Source organism: Poecilia formosa, unplaced genomic scaffold (genome assembly GCF_000485575.1).
Source record: "Poecilia formosa unplaced genomic scaffold, Poecilia_formosa-5.1.2 Scaffold88, whole genome shotgun sequence".
NCBI classification, from domain to species: Eukaryota; Metazoa; Chordata; class Actinopteri; order Cyprinodontiformes; family Poeciliidae; genus Poecilia; species Poecilia formosa.
In genome coordinates this window covers 848,025-867,881 of record NW_006800027.1, presented here as the reverse complement: position 1 = coordinate 867,881, position 19,857 = coordinate 848,025, and the positions used below count along the sequence as shown (strand labels likewise).

At 41.0% G+C, this 19,857-nt stretch overlaps 3 protein-coding genes across 4 annotated transcripts in view; all 3 read right to left on the bottom strand.

The window, feature by feature from the left end:
* The window catches only part of LOC103141634 (meteorin-like protein), a 6,223-nt gene extending 5,958 nt beyond the window's left edge, over nucleotides 1-265 (bottom strand). For both annotated transcript variants that reach the window (XM_007557361.2, XM_016673941.1), the window contains exon 1: nucleotides 134-265. In XM_007557361.2, the coding sequence (XP_007557423.1) occupies nucleotides 134-216 (83 nt within the window). In that variant the 5' untranslated portion in view covers nucleotides 217-265. The remainder of the gene's footprint in view (nucleotides 1-133) is intronic.
* Nucleotides 266-2,851: 2,586 nt separating this feature from the next.
* On the bottom strand, nucleotides 2,852-7,220 carry cbx8a (chromobox homolog 8a (Pc class homolog, Drosophila)). Its single transcript, XM_007557360.2, has 5 exons — nucleotides 6,880-7,220; nucleotides 6,659-6,702; nucleotides 6,214-6,279; nucleotides 5,808-5,874; nucleotides 2,852-3,945 (listed from the first exon to the last, which is right to left on the bottom strand). The coding sequence occupies exons 1-5, from the start codon at nucleotides 6,946-6,948 to the stop codon at nucleotides 3,148-3,150; spliced, it is 1,044 nt and encodes a 347-aa protein (XP_007557422.1). The 5' UTR covers nucleotides 6,949-7,220; the 3' UTR covers nucleotides 2,852-3,147.
* Nucleotides 7,221-13,126: 5,906 nt separating this feature from the next.
* The window catches only part of cbx4 (chromobox homolog 4 (Pc class homolog, Drosophila)), a 13,294-nt gene continuing 6,563 nt past the window's right edge, over nucleotides 13,127-19,857 (bottom strand). Inside the window, exons 4-5 of the mRNA XM_007557359.2 lie at nucleotides 18,879-18,945; nucleotides 13,127-16,713 (exon numbers count right to left, since the gene is read on the bottom strand). Of these exons, the coding sequence (XP_007557421.1) occupies nucleotides 15,316-16,713; nucleotides 18,879-18,945 (1,465 nt within the window). The 3' untranslated portion in view covers nucleotides 13,127-15,315. The remainder of the gene's footprint in view (nucleotides 16,714-18,878; nucleotides 18,946-19,857) is intronic.

Below are 19,857 nucleotides of genomic sequence, written 5' to 3'. Positions count from 1 at the left end.
GATAGATAGATAGATAGATAGATAGATAGATAGATAGATAGATAGATAGATAGATAGATTTTTTCTGTTCAATGAATTTACTTCTACTCTGTTATTTTTTAATTTCCCACCTTAAATCTGAGAAGCTGCTCACCTTCCAGTCCAGTTGCAGAGATCAGCTGCACAATGAAGAGCCAGGACAGGCAGACAGGCGAGAACGATCACAGCTGGCAACATCTCCAGAGAAATCCACCCCGAGAGGCCGACAGTGGAGCATGGCTTGAAAGTCGGCGAGAGAAACCTGAAGAGCGAACTGAGAGGACAAGCAGAGTGCTGTTCTCTCTCTCTCTCTCTCTCTCTCTCTGTCGCTCTCTCTTTCTCTCTCTCTCTCTTAGGATCCAATTAGTCCCAATCCAGTTGTTGTGGGGGCTGCTGGCCTCTGCAGCCTTTTGTCTTTGCCTCTCTTAAGACCCGGTCAGTTTGAAAAGGCTTCAGCCATCTGTTGAGAGCAGTGCGCTTTTCTGCAGCAGCATTCACTCAGCCGAAGAGGTCCATTATCTTACTTTTAGACTAGTCCCGAAGTGTCCATTCAGGTTCTTTAAACTCCCGAAACTGTTTAAGGTCTGCTTATAAAACGGAGTTTTCAGAGTTAAGTGCGACTATAAGGGCAGACAGGCTCCAACAGGAGAGAAGCCAAAAACTCAAATTGTTCTCACCATAAAATTTATTTATTTATGGGCAGTTTCATTGCAGCCGCATGATAACAAAATAAAACCCATTAATTAAACAACGTCAATTATGAGAGCACACATAGGCAGCATGGAGTGGTGCGTGGTTGCGTTTATTTTCCACCTAGTGACATAGAGACGCACAGGCATTTACTCACATCTGGAAAGGTGGCCTAAAGAGAAGGACGAATTGGAGGAAGAGGAGGAAGAGGAGGAGGGCTGTAACTCATCGGGCTGCAATTTTGTACCTGCAGAGCCGTGTGGAATTAGTTACCAGCTTTCATCAATGATTAATCCAGCCAGGACCAGCAGCTCCACTTCGTTTTAACCCGCTGCCTTTATTTTTTCTGCACACACGTACACACAAAAAGCTTGGCCATCTTTCAAGTTCTTAGTGGTGCATGGCGACATCTTGTGGAGGTTAAACCCAGTGGCGCGTAACAGGTCGTGAAGACTGTTATGAGGCTTAGAGGCTTTAGGGAGGAGAAAAAAAAACCTGATGAAGGTTTCAGGGTTCATGTCATGTTTCTGCGCTGAACTCTGCGTGTCATAGTAATGAAAACACGCAGGAATCTGATCATATTCACCGGTTCACCGGATCAGCTGTTAGGTTTATTGAGAGTTAAAGTTTTATTAATTTTATTATTATTATTTAGTGTTGTCACATTTAAGTGAAGTTATAAAGAACAGGTAGAAAGCTACAGAAAAATAAACTGGTTAGAGTGATTACCCAGGATTGTGCAGAGAGAAAGCAAAGTCAAATGAATGGCGGCTTTGTGCCCAGAGTCACAGAGACGCCTGGCTGCAACAACAGGCCTAATGGATCAAGGTGATGCATGGCATTAATGGAAAATCCCTCCGATCTCTGCAGAACGTCAACCCGAAGCTTCCCTTCAAAGATAATTTGATGCATTAAAAGAAGAAGAAGAACGCTGAAAAAAAATCTCGTTTATCCAAGTCGCGAGGTCAGGGCTTCCTCAGGCGAACAATACGCGATGGTTCACTGGGTTTTCAAACTATCACATATTATCATAATTCAGTCTGTTTCATTTGAAGATGTCGTACAACTGCTGTTGTCTTTACAGCCACGTCTGACCTTTGGAGTCCTGAGAATTGCTTTCGGTGCAATAATCTGTTTTAAAGCTTAAAATGTAATCAGCAGCGACTCTGTAATTCAATTAAACTAAATTAAATTATTTTATTCTGCCGACCCTATATGCGTCGCGATGTGCATGCGCAGATTCCACACCTCTGCGTCAATAAATTTACCCTAATTTTTTTTTTTTTTTTGAAACGCTGCAACTCTCAATAAAAGAACATAAAGTTCCACAAGAAAGTCTGACTGTCGGAAAGTATTTTCTAAATGAAAGACGAAAGCGTTATTTATGCCTTAGGGCTCAGGGTTGGTAGTAAAATCTTAAGTGTTGATAAAAGAACACTAGGAAAAAATCTCATAAGGTTGCTAAAAAGTTTATTTCATCTTTAATTTCTGATGTTGCTGTTACATTCCTATCTATCTATCTATCTATCTATCTATCTATCTATCTATCTATCTATCTATCTATCTATCTATCTATCTATCTATCTATCTATCTATCGTCTGTAGATTTAAATATTCATGATGAGACAATGAGACAACTTTAGAAATGATCAAATATATTGAAAAAATGTCATGTTTGAAACTGTTTATACCCTGCTCAGGAATTGAAACAAAAACCTTATAACTGTCGGCCAGCTGTTTGCTTGTCTCCATTGATAGTTGGAGGATTTATCTTTGGTGTAGAGCTCCAGGACTTTGAGTTTGGAAGGCTTCTTTGCCATCACCCCAATCTTTCCTCCACAGATTCTCTGTAAGACTTAAGTCGGACCTCTACATGGACCTGCCTAAAATGTTAAATTACCAGGGTAAAATTAGTGGATTATTTTAGACCTAAAAATGATTTGAATAAAAAAAAAGACATATCAGCTTACCATGGTTCTTGAAAGTGATGCGTAGATCTGTCGAGACCTTGACTCCAGAAAATCTCTCTGAAAGATCACTTTGCTATTTTAGTCCAAAACAGTCTCTATAATTCGTGATATGGTTTTTATTTTTCTTTAAAGAACAGATTTAAAAACAACGTCGAGCCTTAACTTTATATATATATATATATATTTCTGTTTATTGAATCACTGCTTCAAGCATGACCGGTCTATGTGCGTTAGTTCTAGTTCAAATTTACTTGTTAAAACTACTATATACTGTCAAAAAAAATGGTCAAAACGAACAACACGTCTTCGTCGTACAATACATGTTTCTTTTTATTTTCCTCAGCAGCGTATTAAATATCTGTATGTACACGTTTGAAAGTTACATAGAAAAGATATAGTCTTACAGTAGGCCTGTTTGTTGGTTAGTTGCGCGTTAATATTCCACGGTGAACTACGACATGAAAAATACTCATCTTTTATCTCTGAAAAAGCCTTTAGCGGTGCTGCTCTCTCTGATGGTCACAGTCAACAGGTTCATGGTGACGTCCGTCACCGTCACAGTGTCCCAGTTGGTAAAACAGGGGGTCCAGGTCGGGGCTGACGGCGCGGTCGGGTCGGCCTGTGAGGACAGCACAGCGGCTTGGTGCCTCCGCTCCTCTGCGTTGCGCTGCAGCTTCCCGTGCTGAGGAAAATGCAGCCTGCTCAAACTGTAAGTCCTGTGTCCCTCCGGATCCCTTTTACGCACGCCTGGGCTGAAGGCGCACGCGTACGACAGCCCTGCGTGTTTCTGCTCGCCGCTGGATTTCGGCGTGATCGTGGTCTCCTCCTGAAACCTCTTGGTCAGCTGCAGGAGGCCGTGATCCGAAGTCTCTCCGTGATGATGCAGGCGTCGGGACATGACGGACTGCTCCTCCAGTGACCTGCTCCGCTTCGGGGCTGGCTCCGAGGAGCCGCTGGCGTCGTGCGGATCATAATGCGGGTGTAGCTTCGGCTTGCGACCTCGCTTTTTGGGGGACCGCGTGGACTCCTGGTCCAGGAGAGCTTCCAGCGGAGCGGGCCTGGGCCTCCTCTCCGGCTCCGGGGGTCGAATCGGGACGCTTTCCCCTCTGTTGACCGCGCTCGGCGGGAAGATGGTGGGGACCACTGCCCGTAAACCCTCACGGGCCCTCGGAGTGACGACGGGCTCCGGGATGGGATAGGACACCTGGATTCCTCTGGGAGCCTCTCTTCTGAACTCATACGTCTTCTCCTTAGCTTTGGCTTTGGCCTGAAGACAGTGAGGGTCACAAACAAAGAGTCAGAAAAGAAAGTTTCGCAGAAACAAATTAGATTACCGTCTAGTTTGTTTCAGCGATCCAATTTAATAAGTGAAGCCCATACTTTAAACACAGAGTTATATCGGTTTTTTCTTATAAATTCTTATAAACAATTAGAATATTACAGAAGCCCTACTATGGTATGTAATAGAATATGTTGCTATGGACAACAAACTGCTGAGCTGACAGTTGTCCAGTCAACGTAAAGAAAAAAATTAAATAGCTAAAAAAGTTGTTTTCAGCAAGCATCTTAAAGGAAAGTTGAGCGGAAGGAAAAATGCTGAGCACACCCTTGAGAGAGGATTGTGAAGCAAATAACCCTCTCCAGTTTGAAAGAGAAAGACACAAGAGGTGGACTGAGGTGGGCAGAGCTTCGAGAGGCACTTCAGCAGATTTATCCATGCTACAACTGTTATATTCCTCGTGTTAAAGCTCTCCTGAACCAGAGAGAATGTCAGAAGCATCACAAGAGGGAGGGAAACTGGACAGGGACTCAGAGGATCCTCTCAGAACAATTCATTCTGCTGACAAACCAGAGAAGCCGATTTCTTTCTCCAGCAGGATTTGGGACTCGCCCACATGCTGTCTGACCGTGATATTCATGTGATTTATTGGCTAGCAAACTGGTTCGTCCTGATCTCAGAAACTATGAAGTATTGTTGAGAGAAAGATGATCAACACGAGGCCAAACAATGCAGATGACCTGAGGGCTATGATTAAGGTAATCTGGGCTTCCATTACACCTAGACAGAGCAATGCAGCTCACGTCCTTTTCAGTAAGTTAAGACTTGTCTAAAAAGAAATTATATTGGTTTTATGTAATATTTTTGTTCATTTTCTTAGAAACTGTATTACATGTTTTGATGAACTGCAAGTCATTATTATTAAAAGAAGCAGAAATGAAAGCCTGGAATATGTCACTCTGTGTGTAATGAATCTACATGATACAACATTTCCACTTTTGGTGGTTATAGTTGTTCAAAATGTCTAACCCAGCCAGATTTTTAACATCTTTGCTACAGGCTAAATTTGGGCAGAAACATATTTCCATATTGACAGCCAGGGTTTGCAGTGCATAGTTACACATTTGCTTTGCTGCTCTTCGCCTGTTTATTATAAATTATAGAAAAAAATGACAAATATGTTATTATCGCAACATATTCAAAATAAATATCTAAAATGAAGAAAGAAGAAAGAATGTGCGGATTTCATAAAATTCAATTAGAGGTCAAATGGAAGATGTTTAGGTTTCAACAGAGAAAGCGAAGTGCAGACAAGGTGAGAATTAGGGGCAAGGGTGGTTCTCAACCCCCTAATTAAGGCCTTGTTACTAAATGTTACTAGTATAAATACATTTATTAAATATTGAATTGGGATTTCATCCCTCCCTTAAAGTGGAGAATAGCAACTCTTAACCTTTCTGCAACTTTAATCTTCCACCTTTGTCAATTATTCAAATAATAATACAAATAATATTAATATCAGCAATAATACTAAAACTGTAGGGGACATTTTACCAAGGAGATAATTGTGTGGTTCATGTCCTATAAAACTTGGGATTGCATACATTTTTGACTAAAACTGATGCGCATGTCTACTTCTAAATTCTTAAATAAATAAAAAAATTTAAAAAAAAAGAAAAAAGGTCAGTCATCTCCTCTCTTCCACAGCTTGTTATTTTCTCTCCCTGACAGCATCGGTTTCACTATTGACATGATACTTTAATATAACTCAGAGAATGCTTGAGATGATTCATAATAATAATAATAAAAAAAAAAAGTTTGACAAACGTTTATGAAAAGATTTCCCCCACCTTCAGGAGAAAAGTCTCGGGTTTGGGTCCCCTCTTTTTGGGCCCGAACAGCTCCCTTTCGCGCTCCCTGCGTGATGAGCACAAATCAGAAATCAAACTTAACTGCATACGCGCGTTTCTCATCAATTCTGCAATTATCCGAAAAGTTGAAAACATTTGCAAAAAAAAAAAAAAAAAAAAAAACTGCAGCCATACCCGAGTTTAAAAGTAATGCTTGTGGGGTTTCGACAAGAAAATCCCAAACTTTCAACAAGACGTTCTTGCCTGAGACGATTCGAAATGTCAACTGAAGATTATAATCTAGACCGGGTGATTTTATTATGAGTGCAAGTTTTTGCGGTGCAGACTGCACGGTGCCATCTCCTCTCTGCAGAGAGGCCTACTGGTGCGCTGTCAACCATCTCACCTCTCCTCGAAGGCGGCGAACAACCGCTCGTCCAGGATGTTTTCCTCCGGCTCCCAGGTGCTATACCTGTACCACAGAAACCAGAAGTGCCTTATTTATTTGACTCAGACCTCGTGTCAATCGTTCTGTCACGCCGTGTGTGCATGTGTGTTGTTGTTCTTTCTTTTTTTTCTACATGTGAAAGCTGCGTGAAGCTGCGATCATAGCGGACCATGACGCATGCTGACTTCTTGCCTCAGCCGAAGCGCGTGGACGTTACAAAGCGACACAATCGGGTGTTTTTACCAACACCTGACTGGCGCATACTGCGTCACCGAAAGCACAGAACGCAGAAAACGCAGAAAATGCGTGCAAAAAAAAAAATAGCATGCCAGGCGCTGCAGTTGTAAGATCGACCAGGATGGAGCGCTGTCCTTCGCTGCCTCTGCTGTTTTTCTGTACTCACTTCTGAGACCAGCCCTTCCATTTCACCAGATATTCCCAGCGACCCTGCAAAAAAAAAAAAAAAAAAAAAAAGAAAAAGAAAAAGAAAAAGAGAGAGAATCAGATCCAAAACGACATTCAGGTTATCGGTGAACTGGCCCGTCGAGCCCTCACGGACACATGTTTTTGCGTAACAGATGCTGTCGGAGCGGTGTGGGTGGGGGAGAGAAAAGCGGCGAATACCCGTCTGATCCGCCGTTTGATGATGGACTCGGCTGCAAAGACGCTCTCGCCGACAGCCGACAGCTCCATGATTCACCATGCAACCACGTCGATTTCTGCCGCTTTTATTATTTCTGGCTTCCCCCTTTTCGTCCTCTCCGGGGCTGTTTAATTCCGCACATCCCATAATACGCAATCTGGAGTGGACGTCATCACGTCTTTTTCTTGTTGCCAGGCACCGCGGAAGGGGTAGGACGGATCGCTGGTGGAGCACATTCGCTCAGTTGTTGCTACGTGCTCCGGGTCTCTGAGCGGAGGGGAGGAGCCCTGGCGCTCTGGCTGCTGTACAGGAATGTCTGGCACAGTGCGGGGAGCCAAGCCGAGGAGAGTCCCGGAGAGGGGTCCGCTGACCGGGTGCGGGGTGGGGAGGGGGTCCTGGAGGGGAGTGGGTAGGGGGGCAGAACCACAGCGGAGTGCAAATCATTTCATCATTTTCTGTTGTAGAAACTATGGAGAAGAGAAGTGAGAATATGTTTAATTAAAGACACAAACACACACACACAAAAAAATTCCGCAATTAAAAATCTGAAAAACATACATGGAAATAAAAGAAAAGAAAATACGAAAACAAATAAACAGCACAATCATAAATAATATATGCACATGCAACAAACGGTCCCGAGGGAAAAGAAACAAAAAAAAAACTAAATCAAGGCTGACTGTCCTCATGGCTTCTCAAATGATTAGTTAAGACATATTATTTTATAAATTGTGAGACAGATGTGATTCATTAACACTTCTGACAGTTTCTAGTGCAAAATATAACAAGGCCATAGAGCTTCTATGCATAAATTGATGTGTGCGCTTTAGGGATTAATTGGGATTTTGCGCCGTGTCTCTTTAAAAAAAAAAAAAAAAATCACGAAACTGTTTAAAAAGACATGAGATTCAAAAGGAGTTCTGATGACAGGTTGTTGTAATTTGTTATTGTTTTTTCCGCGTTAGAAATTTTCAAGTCATATTCCAACAATTGCTGTATTTATTTATTTATTATTTCATTTTGGTTTAAGGCTACTCAATGTAATATAAAAAATGTAAAATGTCAACTGATTTATATATTTTAATATTTTTCAGTTTAATCATAATCTAATGAGACAACTGTGTGGGAGAATTGGCAGAAGTTATACTACATGAACCTTATTTCATGTGGAGAAAAAAATCGTTTAGTAATTCAGTAGAAAAAAAAACTGAAACTGTTTCTTATCTCTAGGTCTAAAGTTGATCGTGTGAAACTGAATGACGGGAGAAAAATCTCGAAGTTGCATAAAATTTTAAATTTTGGGAAACCAAACAAAGTAAAACAAATAAATAAAAAAAAGAAATAATAGAGTATAAAAGAAAGGATGATTACTGGGTACTACAGTTTTAGTCTTAGCGAGTGACACTGAGCTCATCAAGGTTTTTTTTATTTTTTTTATATATATTGTTTTTAAGTCTGATACATTTCATGTTTAACCCTTGCAATCGTCTTTGGCTTTCTGTAAAGCTCCACATATGCTATTTTTTTATATAGTGGTTGGGAAAATAATGCAGAAATGCTTAGGGTATTTTTTTTTTCTTTGATTTTTAACAATAATGATATTTTTCTTTGTTATCTATTTATTTATTTATTTATTTACTTATTTATTTTAACTTAACTGTTCCTTTGCTTTCCTTCTTCTCTCAAAACATTGTCATAACAGATGTAGATATTAAAATAATTATTTTTAATTAATTACATTTATTCATGAAAATTATTATTATTATTATTATTATTATTATTATTATTATTATTATTATTGTAAACCATGGATCATTTAAATGTAGGAACTGTTATAGGATACCACGATTTTTATGTATTTGTTTCTTCTTGACTTCTTCACAGAAAGCTGATTCTGTCTTTTTTTTTCTTTTTCTTTTTCTTTTTTTTTTTTTTTGCTTAATTTCTTACTAATTTATCCAGGTTCATTACAGACTGCTTTTCTTTTTCAGTTTAATTAAGCTTCTTTCTGTGTCCCAATTTTCCGCATTCCAGATTTACAGTTAAACTGAGCGACTGCAAACGACAATTTCTGCCTGTGGGAAGAAGAAAGTCCTCTAATTCCAAGACTCGTGCCAAATCTTGAAAAGTTGCGCAGAACTCTTTACTTCCCAAAATCATTACATCGACCAGCCATTTTTAATTACGAGTAAAAATTAAATTAAGCTAAATTCACGGGTCTGAAACATCTTAAATGCTGCTATGAACACTGTTTCTGGTGGGCTAAAGGAAAAGCTGACATTTTATTCATTCTGATAAGGACGATCCAAAGTCAAGACAGCATTTGGGTGGTAATGGGAATGTACTACATTAATGTCTGTGGCAAACTCCTTCAGGTTTTTTGTTTGTAATGAGATGAAAATGTAGGCTGGGCAGCCCGTACAGGCAGGCCTGTATGAGTCGATTAAGTGAATAAATAAATGTTCTGTCGCTCAGTTACATAATTAGTGACTATAAGTTTTCAGTTGATAGTTGCGACTGTCTCATTTTGGTCAAGTGATGACATTTGACTTTTTTTTCTTTTTTTTAAAAGCCCTTTTGGGGCTTTTGGAAAAGATAAACTCAGAGGGAAAAAATACTGACGGGGTGACATCATGTTAGGAGAACTTATATTTAACACAAATATTTGGGTAGTTAAAGAAATTAAGGGATTAAAAAAAAATTCGATCTGTGCGAAGTTGATCTTGTTCTTTGCTCTTGGTGTTGTCGAATGAAGGTGTGCCTTGCCGCAGATTTCCCTGAGGTGGCCTTAATAGGAGGTTTTCAATCAGCTTCTGGCTTTCTAAAATAGATTCAGAATCAAACAGTTAAATTGGGACCCGGTCTGAGCCAGAAGACAGTCGGTCTCCACCGTTTAAAGCTGCAGGCGGCTGCATGTCTCTGGTTTTATCCCCAGATCGTTAATGCGAAATTGACACGTTCGGTGCTTTATCGCTTCTGATGAAACTCTCCCCGGCTGCGGCGCAAACAAAGACGCGGCGCGGTGCGGCGAGGCATGGGTGGACAAAAGATGCGCCGAGGCAGCCTCCGACGAAATATGAACCACCATTTTGATACTCTCAACGCGCAGACCGACATTTCCTGTCGGTGCCGGAATGACTGAAGCCTACACGGTTTTGCTGCGGAGGCTGGTGGTGGTGCGCGGCGCCCACACGGCACGCCGCTTCTGCCGCTGCCGCGGTTCTCCATATTTGGACGAGAGCAGCAGCCGCAATGGCGACGGGCGCACATGAATGCACAGAGCAGGCTCTGTGAGAACATTATTGGCTCTCTGGTTTCTGGGCAACACGCTGCTCACTGCTCGCTGTCCCACTTACTCTCCGAGCGACATTTTGTGCTGAAAGGTGCCTCAGACACAAAACCGCACGGCAGAAACTCGAAGCCGCGTGACCCTGCAGCTTTGCATGATTTTTCAGGGCGACGCTTGGCGTCATGTTGAGAATGCGCAGCGCTTGTCATTTATCACGCTGTTGGTTTGACATATTCCGACATGCACCTTGATGACAAAGCATCTCCATGACGCATACGTTAAAGCTTAAATTAAATCGTCGAGCAATGCAACAGAGGCATTATTCAAGAGACGCTTCAATTTCATTTTCCACATAATAACCAAATGCATTTCTGCAATCTTGAGGCCATCACAGGCCTGCAGCGGGTCACACATAAGCGTCAAAATAAAAAGCACCTTTATGCACACAGCAGCAGCAGCAGCCGCCACCACCGCCGCCGCTGCAGCTTGGTATGATGATAAAAGGGGAATGTGAAACATCACACTTGGTCTATAAATACGTTGGCCGGCTCAGAGATGTTTCAGTTTCCTATAAAGCCACTGATGCATGGCGGGCTGACGCACACATGGTTCAAAGCCGTGGACACTTAGAAGCACAAGCGCTCCCATCCAACCAGTTTCACACTTCGCTCCGAAAATGCCTCTGGAACATGGCTTGTGAGAGTTAAATCGTGCGTGACCGTTTTAATTTGCCACATCAATGTGCCTCGCTTGACGCATTTGATACACGTAATTTTATCAGTCCACTTCCTGCAGAACAAAACCCGAAGGTTGTTTTATTTTTTTTTCTTTTCCCCCTCATTCTGTTTACTTTAGGGAGGTTGCATAAATTCTCATTTTAATGGATCAAATGCGCCAAGACATATCATCAGTCTCAAGTAAAACTTCCGATCAAATTTCAGTCACACGTTGAGATACTTAAACATCAAAGTTCGTGAAGATGCTCTTTGAAAGTATGAAGAAAATACAAATAAATAAATAAATAAATAAATAAATAAATAAATAAATAAATAAAAAGGTTGTGAAAGTTTAGAACATTTCGGAAATGGTGTCTACTCATGACCAAATATGGAAGTCCTAAAGTGGCCAAACGGCATAAATTCACACTGAATAAGAGTGATTTTAAAAAAAAAATCATTTCTGCCTATTACAAGTGCAGTCCAGTTTATTTTTACATGATAAAGTGTTCAAGAACATTAAGAGAAATGACAGACCAACAGTATATATATGTATAAAATTTGTGGAGGCAGCATCATGCTGTGGGGTCCAATATGGGACCAAACATTAGCAGGTCAGAACTGATGGACTGAGCTGAAGCACAGCCGGTAAAGAAAAGGTGAAAAAGACTGAATAAAAATTATAATCTGAAAGACAACTTACAAAGGTGGCCCCTATTGCTATAGTAGCAGCTGGGATACAATGCTCAGTTCAGATATATTAAGATCATCTTACTTTTTAAAATAAATTCTGATTCTGGGAACATTTTTTCACCTGATGCTGACAAGGTTTTGAATGCTTCAGTCTAACCTTTTCAGGGAAACGTTCACAGGGATGAAATGCGTTAACTTTTTAATGTAAACCGTAGCCTAATCAGCAACAAGTTAATAATTCTTGAACAACTGCTTGTGAACGCAACTTTAAATTATGAAATAGTGAATGCAACTTTACCACAATTACAGAATTGCCAGCTGGTGCAACTGTAAACCATGCTTGTGTGAAATCAAGTTCTAGCTGGGTGTTGGAAGCTGCAGAGTTCGCTGATATCTCAGGACGACCTGATCGCTTCAATCCCAGAGGTTTGTCTAAAGTAGTCCAGACCCATCTTATCACGTGAAAACTCACCGGACCTTCCAAAACGCTCAACATTTAGAATGATTTAGTTTGCTCAGAAATTGAGGCGCCAGCTCATCCTCTACATGTTCATGATTGATGCCGTTTTGAAAGTCTCTTGCATGTCTTGTCCTTTCTGTCTGCCTTTTAAAGCGGTCTGAGTTGTCTAAGTCAACATTCTTTGATTGGCGCCTCCTAAAGGACACCTTGCACACATTCCAGAACCTTTCTGTCTGAGCAAATGCATTCAACAGTTAATCTTTCAGCCTGAGATCTCAGTTCGGCGCAACAACAGAAAAACTATTTCCGTCTGTGTGCCCTGAGAGCAGAATCTTGGCTCCAGGCCTTCAGTGACCTTCTATTGTGGAGGCCATGCAACATTTGGCTGAGGCACGAAGAGGTCAGAGTTTACAGTTCATTCGGAGCAGCTTTGTGATCCTGCAGTGAGGATAATCTGACAATATTGTGGAGTAAGGAAAAAAACAAAATAAAAAAAATAAAAACTGCTGTCTCACTGTGACAAAGGCCACCTAAACACAGTCTTTTACAACTACTTACCCACTGTTCCAGGAAGAATCGGCTACATTATAATTAGAAGTCATTTCAGCACCATTTCCTGCAAAGCACACCCACAATGACTGATTATTCACCTTCCATAAAGGTTTTTTTTTTCCTCCAAGATAAGACTTAAAAATTACACAATCGCTTCTTCTGGCCTCTTCCACTTTCCGATCATGTTGGATGTTTACATTCCTGCTCGGATTCAAGTCGAAGTAGGGAAATAATGCACAGCTGAGGTTTTAATAACACGAGTGACCGGTGCAGTTATGCAACACAGAGAGCCCTTTGTGCAGGATAGTTTGCGATTATGCAACTCAATCTGTTTTTACAAGCTCAGCCTCATAAACACAAGTTGTTTTTTCTTTTAGTTCTCTGTTGGTTTTTTTTTTTTCTTTTTTTGCCTCACGTGTGCATTTGTTTCTTTTTGGAAATCGGGGAAAATACCAAAGTCTGCAGAATGAAGAAAAAAAAAAACAACAAACATTAGAAATACCAGCGCGACAACATGCCACAGGTCAAATCTCCGTCTTTATTGTGAGACATACCATCCAGGGAGCCGGGCGTACACGGTCAGCCAGTACAGCATACTTTATAACAATCATTTCCACTTTAAACAGAGTGCAAAGACGAAGCGAAGGAAAAACAAAAAGGAACTCTGGAAAATCCCTCGAGATGAAACTGTTCGGTGGAAACAAAGCACAGAATGCAGATTCTGCTTTTTTTTTTCTTTCCTTCTTTTTAACTAAAACTTTAACATCAATAAATAAGCACTCTTCATTTCCATCAACGCAGCCTTATTGTTTTAGCATTCTGACTGGATTTGCATTAAATGTGCGGGAAAGGCCATTAGGACTCAAACGTTGCTGTGTAGCTTACATCCAACAGCTTTTTAACCATCAGCAGCATGGATAATCAAAACGGCTTGGATGCTCAGGACATCACTATGAAGTCCCATTTAGTCTGTGTAATTAACAACCTTGGTAGCTTTCAGATTATTACAGTGAGCTTTGACAGAGAAAACCATGAGATGAGCTCTTGCATTTCAAGAAATAGAAAGCAAAACTTTGACTTAGTGAAACTCAAGTAACAGGAGTCATTTTATATATATAAGTGACAATTTTTTAGGAGCTCTGGGATTTGGGAGTAGATTAAATATATTAAAAGGAATAATTCTGCTTTTTTAAAATGAGGTTCTGAGGAGCTAAAATCAGTAATATGTCCATTTCTGGTAGAGGGAAGAGATCACATAGCAGTGAGTTTGTTAAGTTAATAAAATATAAGATTAGTAGAAGGATAATAGTTAGGTAGACGTGTCTCCCATTTTTGCCTTCCGTAGCAACTTAAACTCGAAGTGGTTGCTCACACCGTCATAAAGAAATTTCAAAAGTGGACAGTAGGAGGAAAATATCAACAATTTGCAAGTCATATTTGGTCTGTGATGGGTCTTGTTGAATAAAAAAATCGCAAAAAATGTGGATATTAGGACAGATATGCGTTTCTGACTCAGCCAGTCCCATGTCTGAGGACCTTAGCATAATTTAATTTGGGGGCTCAACTCAATCAAGCCTCTTATATTTGCTTTTTTTTTTTGGTGAATTTTGCAATTTGCATCTAACACAACTGAGGCAGATTGATATTGTTTAGCAACATTGAAGTCGTTAAGCTGAGAATACATCACAAATTTAACAGCATTTTTAAAAATCTGTTAAAAAAAACATCATTGCATCTTACAGATGTAAACATTTGAAGAGTTAAAGTTGATAATATAAACTAAAGGCAAACCATTAGCCTCCCCACCACTGACGGGACTTATTCTCCTTTCCACAAACTTTCAATAAAATATTTTTGTTTCCCAAACAATTACTGACACTAACTTTAAAGAACCTCACTTGGGGAAAAAAAACAACAAAAAAACATAAGCAATCTCTTTCACGCCTCAAGCACTTCCTAAAATTAAGGTAGATAAGTTTGACTTGTAGATCTGATTCATTTCAGTCTGCAGTCAGATTGCTTCGAAGGAGCAGACACATGTCTGTGCCCAGCAGCTCGTGTTTACACTGTATCCTGACACACCCGCTTTTTGAATTTGCATGTCATGGCGAGTAACTTTTTTTGTTTTTCCTTTTTTTAAACAGCCCACAAACAAAACACAAAACTAAATATGCCAATGCACAATGAGGGGTCTGTCTATTACAGCAACAAAATAATCTGTGACTGTTTCTCCAATGGGAGTGACACAAGCAAAACATATGAAAATGCATTAAGTGCTTTAAACTCGATCTGCAACCGCAGTCCACTCACAAATCTTCTCTTCGACCGACATGAACAGATATTAGTAATACGAAACATGTATAAACCTTCATATATCTCGGGTTATAAGTTTGGTACAAGTATGAAAAAACAGCGATAGTTCCCTCCTTAAGCTCAATATGACAAAGATTTTTTGTTTTTGGTGGAGAATCCCCCACCAGAGTGATGCATTCGCTCAAATAGTCGAGGGCACTTTCTTGGCTACAACATCACATCGGAGTTACAGTATAAAATGTCATAGGAAACATACTGTATTTGACTTATAAATTATAAATTTCAATATGTACAAAATTCTTGTGTTTTTCTTAATTTTTTTCTACATATGCACATATTCACAGGATCAGCCAATCAGAAGCTGGGAGTCACTTTTATTTTTTAAAATTTTTTTTTAGAAAGAAACGTATTCCTTAAAGGTGACCGTGAGGCTGTTTGTCGTGATGTCAGTGATGATGATGTTCCCCATAAAAGGGGAGATTTTTTTCGCAGGTTCCTCTGGAGATTTTTCACAGGATGTCTGCGTGTTATCCTTGACAGGAGGTGTGTCTTCAACGGCAGGCTCCGCCTCCACCGGCGGCTGGACTTCTGCCTCCACCCGCCTCCTGTTTTTGGGGCAGCTGAGGTCCATCGGCTCCTCCTGGCTTCCGTTTGCGTCGTACGTCGCACACGTACTGCTGTGATGCGCCACGCTGCAGTGGAGGTCCATGGGTTTGTCCTGAGGTGGCGTGACCGCAGCCGTCGGCATGCTCAAGCTCCTGGACGCCAGGAGGATTTTACCAACGTTCCTGTCCTCCACCGGATCCGACAGCTTCCTTTTCCGGTCGCAGGGGAACGAGGGGATCCGGATTTGGTTGACGGCCGTAGGCGTCGGGATGGCCGTGTCGGCGGTCCAAGACGTTGGCGGGGAGCTGGCCGTCAGCTGCAGGGGCAAGTCGTCCGGTAAATCCGCCTGGCCGCGGGCCACTTCGGTGTTGTATTCCTCGGCTGTGCTCGGAGACGGTTTGGAAAAATGCCTGTCTTTGGGGGAACACTTCAAGGGATGCTCCGCGACAGACACGGAGCTGCCCTTACAGATCTCTTTGGGAATCCCGTTCTCCGGGTGTTCAGTCATTTTGGCCCCAGGCGGCGGGTTGTTCTCTTGTGTTTTGGAGCTTTGCGTTTTCTCTTCTCTTGACGATTCCCTGTGTTTATCCTTTGCTCCGTGAACCTTGTTGCCGTCCATGTATTTGCTCATGACAATAACAATGCGTCCGTTCTTGTTTTTGTTCTTGATTATCTTCATTTTGCTGCTCACGGAGCTGGGCAGAGTAGCCTCCTTAGGGTTGGGCTTTAGGGCGTTCTCCCTTTGCGCATCTTTAACCGGTTTCCTCACCTCCACCGCCAGCTCTTTGACTTTGCTCAAGCACCCGGTGTCTTTGTTCCGGATCCATTTCTGCTGCAGGGCCAAAGGTAGGTTCCACCCGGGATTCGCAAGCTTGTTGGCTGTCTCCTGAACTTTGACCACCTCCTTCAGCCTCGAAACCTGCGCATCATACATGTGTGGGTCGGGCTCGTAATGGTGGTGCTTCTTGCTGTTAAGCTGGTAGATGAACTTCTTTTTGCTGTTGTTCAGAGCGTCGGCAGGGATCTCCTGGCTGTTGGGTTGGTACTGATGGTGCTTTTTGCTGTTCAGCTGGTAATGCTGCGGCTGAGGACGCTGGACAGGATCCAACTTAAAGGTTCCCTCTGCATCCTGGACCGTTTCCTCAAGTCCGGCTGGGATGTTTGACCTCCGGGCAAATGATGGCACCTTAGCGGAAGACAGGAGAGGGTGGTTAATCATTCTACCCATATTCTGACACCCTTATTTGACAGGACCTCTGGAAAAATGTGAACTACAGACACCAAAATTAAAAGAAAATAGTAACAATAGCCTCCTCAAAGTATCTCATCTGTAACATGGGAGAAACTAAAACTGCCAAAGGATGGTGAGGGGGGATGAAAAGGTGATTTCCAATTTCATATATTTTTAATTTTTCCATTTCGTATTTCTCATTTCTGGGTTTCACCATTTATTCCACCCTTTATTTGCTCGGTAACACTTTATTTGAAGGGGGGTGAATAAGACTGTCATGACACCGTCATAAAAACCTGTCATGAACATGAATAAGCCTTCATGAATATTTATGACTGTTGTCATAAAGCGTCATTCGGTAAATTATGACACTTTTAATACAAAGTTGACATTATTCAAAATGTCTTTGTTATGACAACTTGACATTAACCAAGAAATCATTACTGATATAAATTTGTTATAAAATAATTACTGATTGCACTTTAAAAATTAGGTAAATTTATGTTATTAAAGGTAAAGTTTAAACAGTAATGATTTCTTGGTTAATGTCAAGTTGTCATAACGAAGACATTTTGAATAATGACAACTTTGTAATAAAAGTGTCATAATTTACCGAATGACGCTTTATGACAACAGTCATAAATATTCATGAAGACTTATTCATCTTCATGACAGGTGTTATGTCATGTTTATGACAGTGTCATGTCAGTCTTATTCACCCCCTTCAAATAAAGTGTTACCGTTTGCTCTAATCTGTTGAATAATCTCACAATAAAAAAGTGGGTTCTGAAAAGAATAGTGAAGGGATATAAATGGTCTCTTGGAGTCCACGCAATCCGTCACATCTGTTTTTTATACACTTCATACGTTTAGGTTTTACCCTTTAAATCATTCATTTGATGTAATCTGTTGAACAATCCCAGACAGGCAAAATGAAGAGAGGCCTGAAAAGTAGTTTTATCTATTTTTTTGTTGTTGTTTGTCTTTTCAAATTTTATCATCCATTTTCCCTAATCTGTTGATCCCAAAAACCAATAGAAGGCATGCCCTGCAGAGAACTTGAACCTTTTGATCTGCTGCCACCAGGCAAATGGACCAAACATCAAAAGCAGAACCACCTGCTACACAGATTTCTGCCTTAACATATTAAAATAGAGAATTGCTGAAATGATTATGCACTTTGCATCGTTTGACTTAATTTATGGTTTATTTATGATGCGTGTTAATGCCTTTTACAAACTAATCTCTTAAATGATCCCAGATAATCTTCTTTTGTTGTGCACTAGATGCTTTACAATTAAACACCCTCGATATGCAAAAGAACATGATGCAACATTTTCATGGTATGAATGCAATAAAGTCTGTTTTACAGGTGGAGCTGCTTGATTATCCCCATGCAATAAGGTGCAAGAGCAAAACAACCAATCAGGACTCATTTTAAAGCTCTACGCCCCTTTCGACCCCAAACCCCTGGCTGACCCCGCAGCCGTCAGAGGGGCACCACAGTGAAACGATCAGGACGCTCCGAACTGCGACCTCAGGGTCACAAAAGTGCCACCAGACATGTCACGCTCTGCCCCCGATTGCCGGCCACGTGGCACGCCTCTTCGGGAGCAACGCTGCACAGCAATTGGGACGGACTCGAAATATATAATCACGCTTGGCTCTAAAAGCGCTGCAGTAAATGCTTCGGCTAAGAGAGTCAAAGGATTATCCTTTCTTTGTCCCAAAACATGACATAAAAGAAAGAAAGCCTCCTGCAAACACCGTTTGGTGCAAAAAGGAAGATTTATGGTCACTTTGAAAGGTAACAACCAGGTTTTGCGTGGTTGCTTTGCATGAAAATTAATAAGCCCACAGATAAAATGAGTACACTCAAGCAGGATGTTTTGAACCTCAGGCAAGGTTCACAGTTTCAGTTTGAGTGTCAAGATAAATCCACTGTGGAGGGCTCCCTCCCACACTCTCTTCTTCACTTAAAGAAAAGCACGCTGGCAGCAGGTGTGGCACACCTGACTCTGCTCCCATTCTCTCGAACCGCTTACAAAGTGAAACTCGCTGAAGTGGTTTAAGTAGTCAGGCTATCTCCAGAGTGTGGTGATGAATCATCAAGAAAATACCTGAAGCAGAAGATGTTTTGGTTTCGGCCCCCGCTTTCGGTATCCCATCATCTGCTCCTGCCTCTCTCTGAGAAAAGAAAAGATCATTATGTGAGCATTACCAGACACCTTCAAAATCTAATTACACCTTATGGGAAACGACAGGTTTTCACTCGTTTTCCTCCACCTATTATTCAAGGTCAAAAGTGGAGCCGTGATTCGGAGCAGTAATGAATGTCCAAACGCTGCGAAGCATTTTGATCCCTATTTGCATAGCTCTCCATGGTAATCAGCCCATTCCATATTCTCATTATCCTCAAAAAATTCAATTAGGGGACGTCTTTGAAACGTCCACCCTTCCTCCTCTAACAGTCAGCCATTGAAATCTTCCACATTCTATGCTGCAACCACAAATTTAATGTATTTTATTCCTTTTTGTTTTTTTTTAGATGGACCAAATCAAAACAGCCTGAATGCACCATTCCCACTGCGAAACATGAGGGTGGCAGCAACATGGTGTGTGTACATCTGTTCTTTAGCAAGGACAAGGAAAATTTAATTAATGAGAAGACAGATAGGGCAAAAAAACACAGGGCGATACTTGGAGAAAAGCTGTTAGAGGCTACAAAATAATAAAAGCGCATCTCTGTTAAAATGGTCCAATCAAAGTCCAAAGTGAAATCCAACTGAATCTCCAAATTTGAAAGAGTTGAGATACATTTACAGCAGGAACGCAAAAGAAAATTTGTCCTCAAGATATCCGAAGACAGTAGAGACATACTCCACATACTTCTTACATGAAAATTCCAAATAAAACATGAAGGTTTGCAGTTTTAGTGTGACAAAATATGGTATCACTTAAGGAATACGAATAGTTTTGGATTGTACTGTAAATATGGCAGTGAAAAAAAAAAAAGCACAGAAAGTCTATGGAAAAAACTTTCGAAACCGTTTCCAATGAGAAGGGACTGGGACATGTGTTATTATAACAGAACTGGTC

Bases quoted from the DNA above. Each gene is read 5' to 3' on its own strand.
- cbx8a (XM_007557360.2), bottom strand. From the start codon at position 6,948: ATGGAGCTGTCGGCTGTCGGCGAGAGCGTCTTTGCAGCCGAGTCCATC. The intron at 5,875-6,213 runs GTGAGATGGTTG...CTCATCACGCAG, and splicing joins TTCGCCGCCTTCGAGGAGAG to GGAGCGCGAAAGGGAGCTGT. The intron at 3,946-5,807 runs GTGGGGGAAATC...CACTGTCTTCAG, and splicing joins CCGAGACTTTTCTCCTGAAG to GCCAAAGCCAAAGCTAAGGA.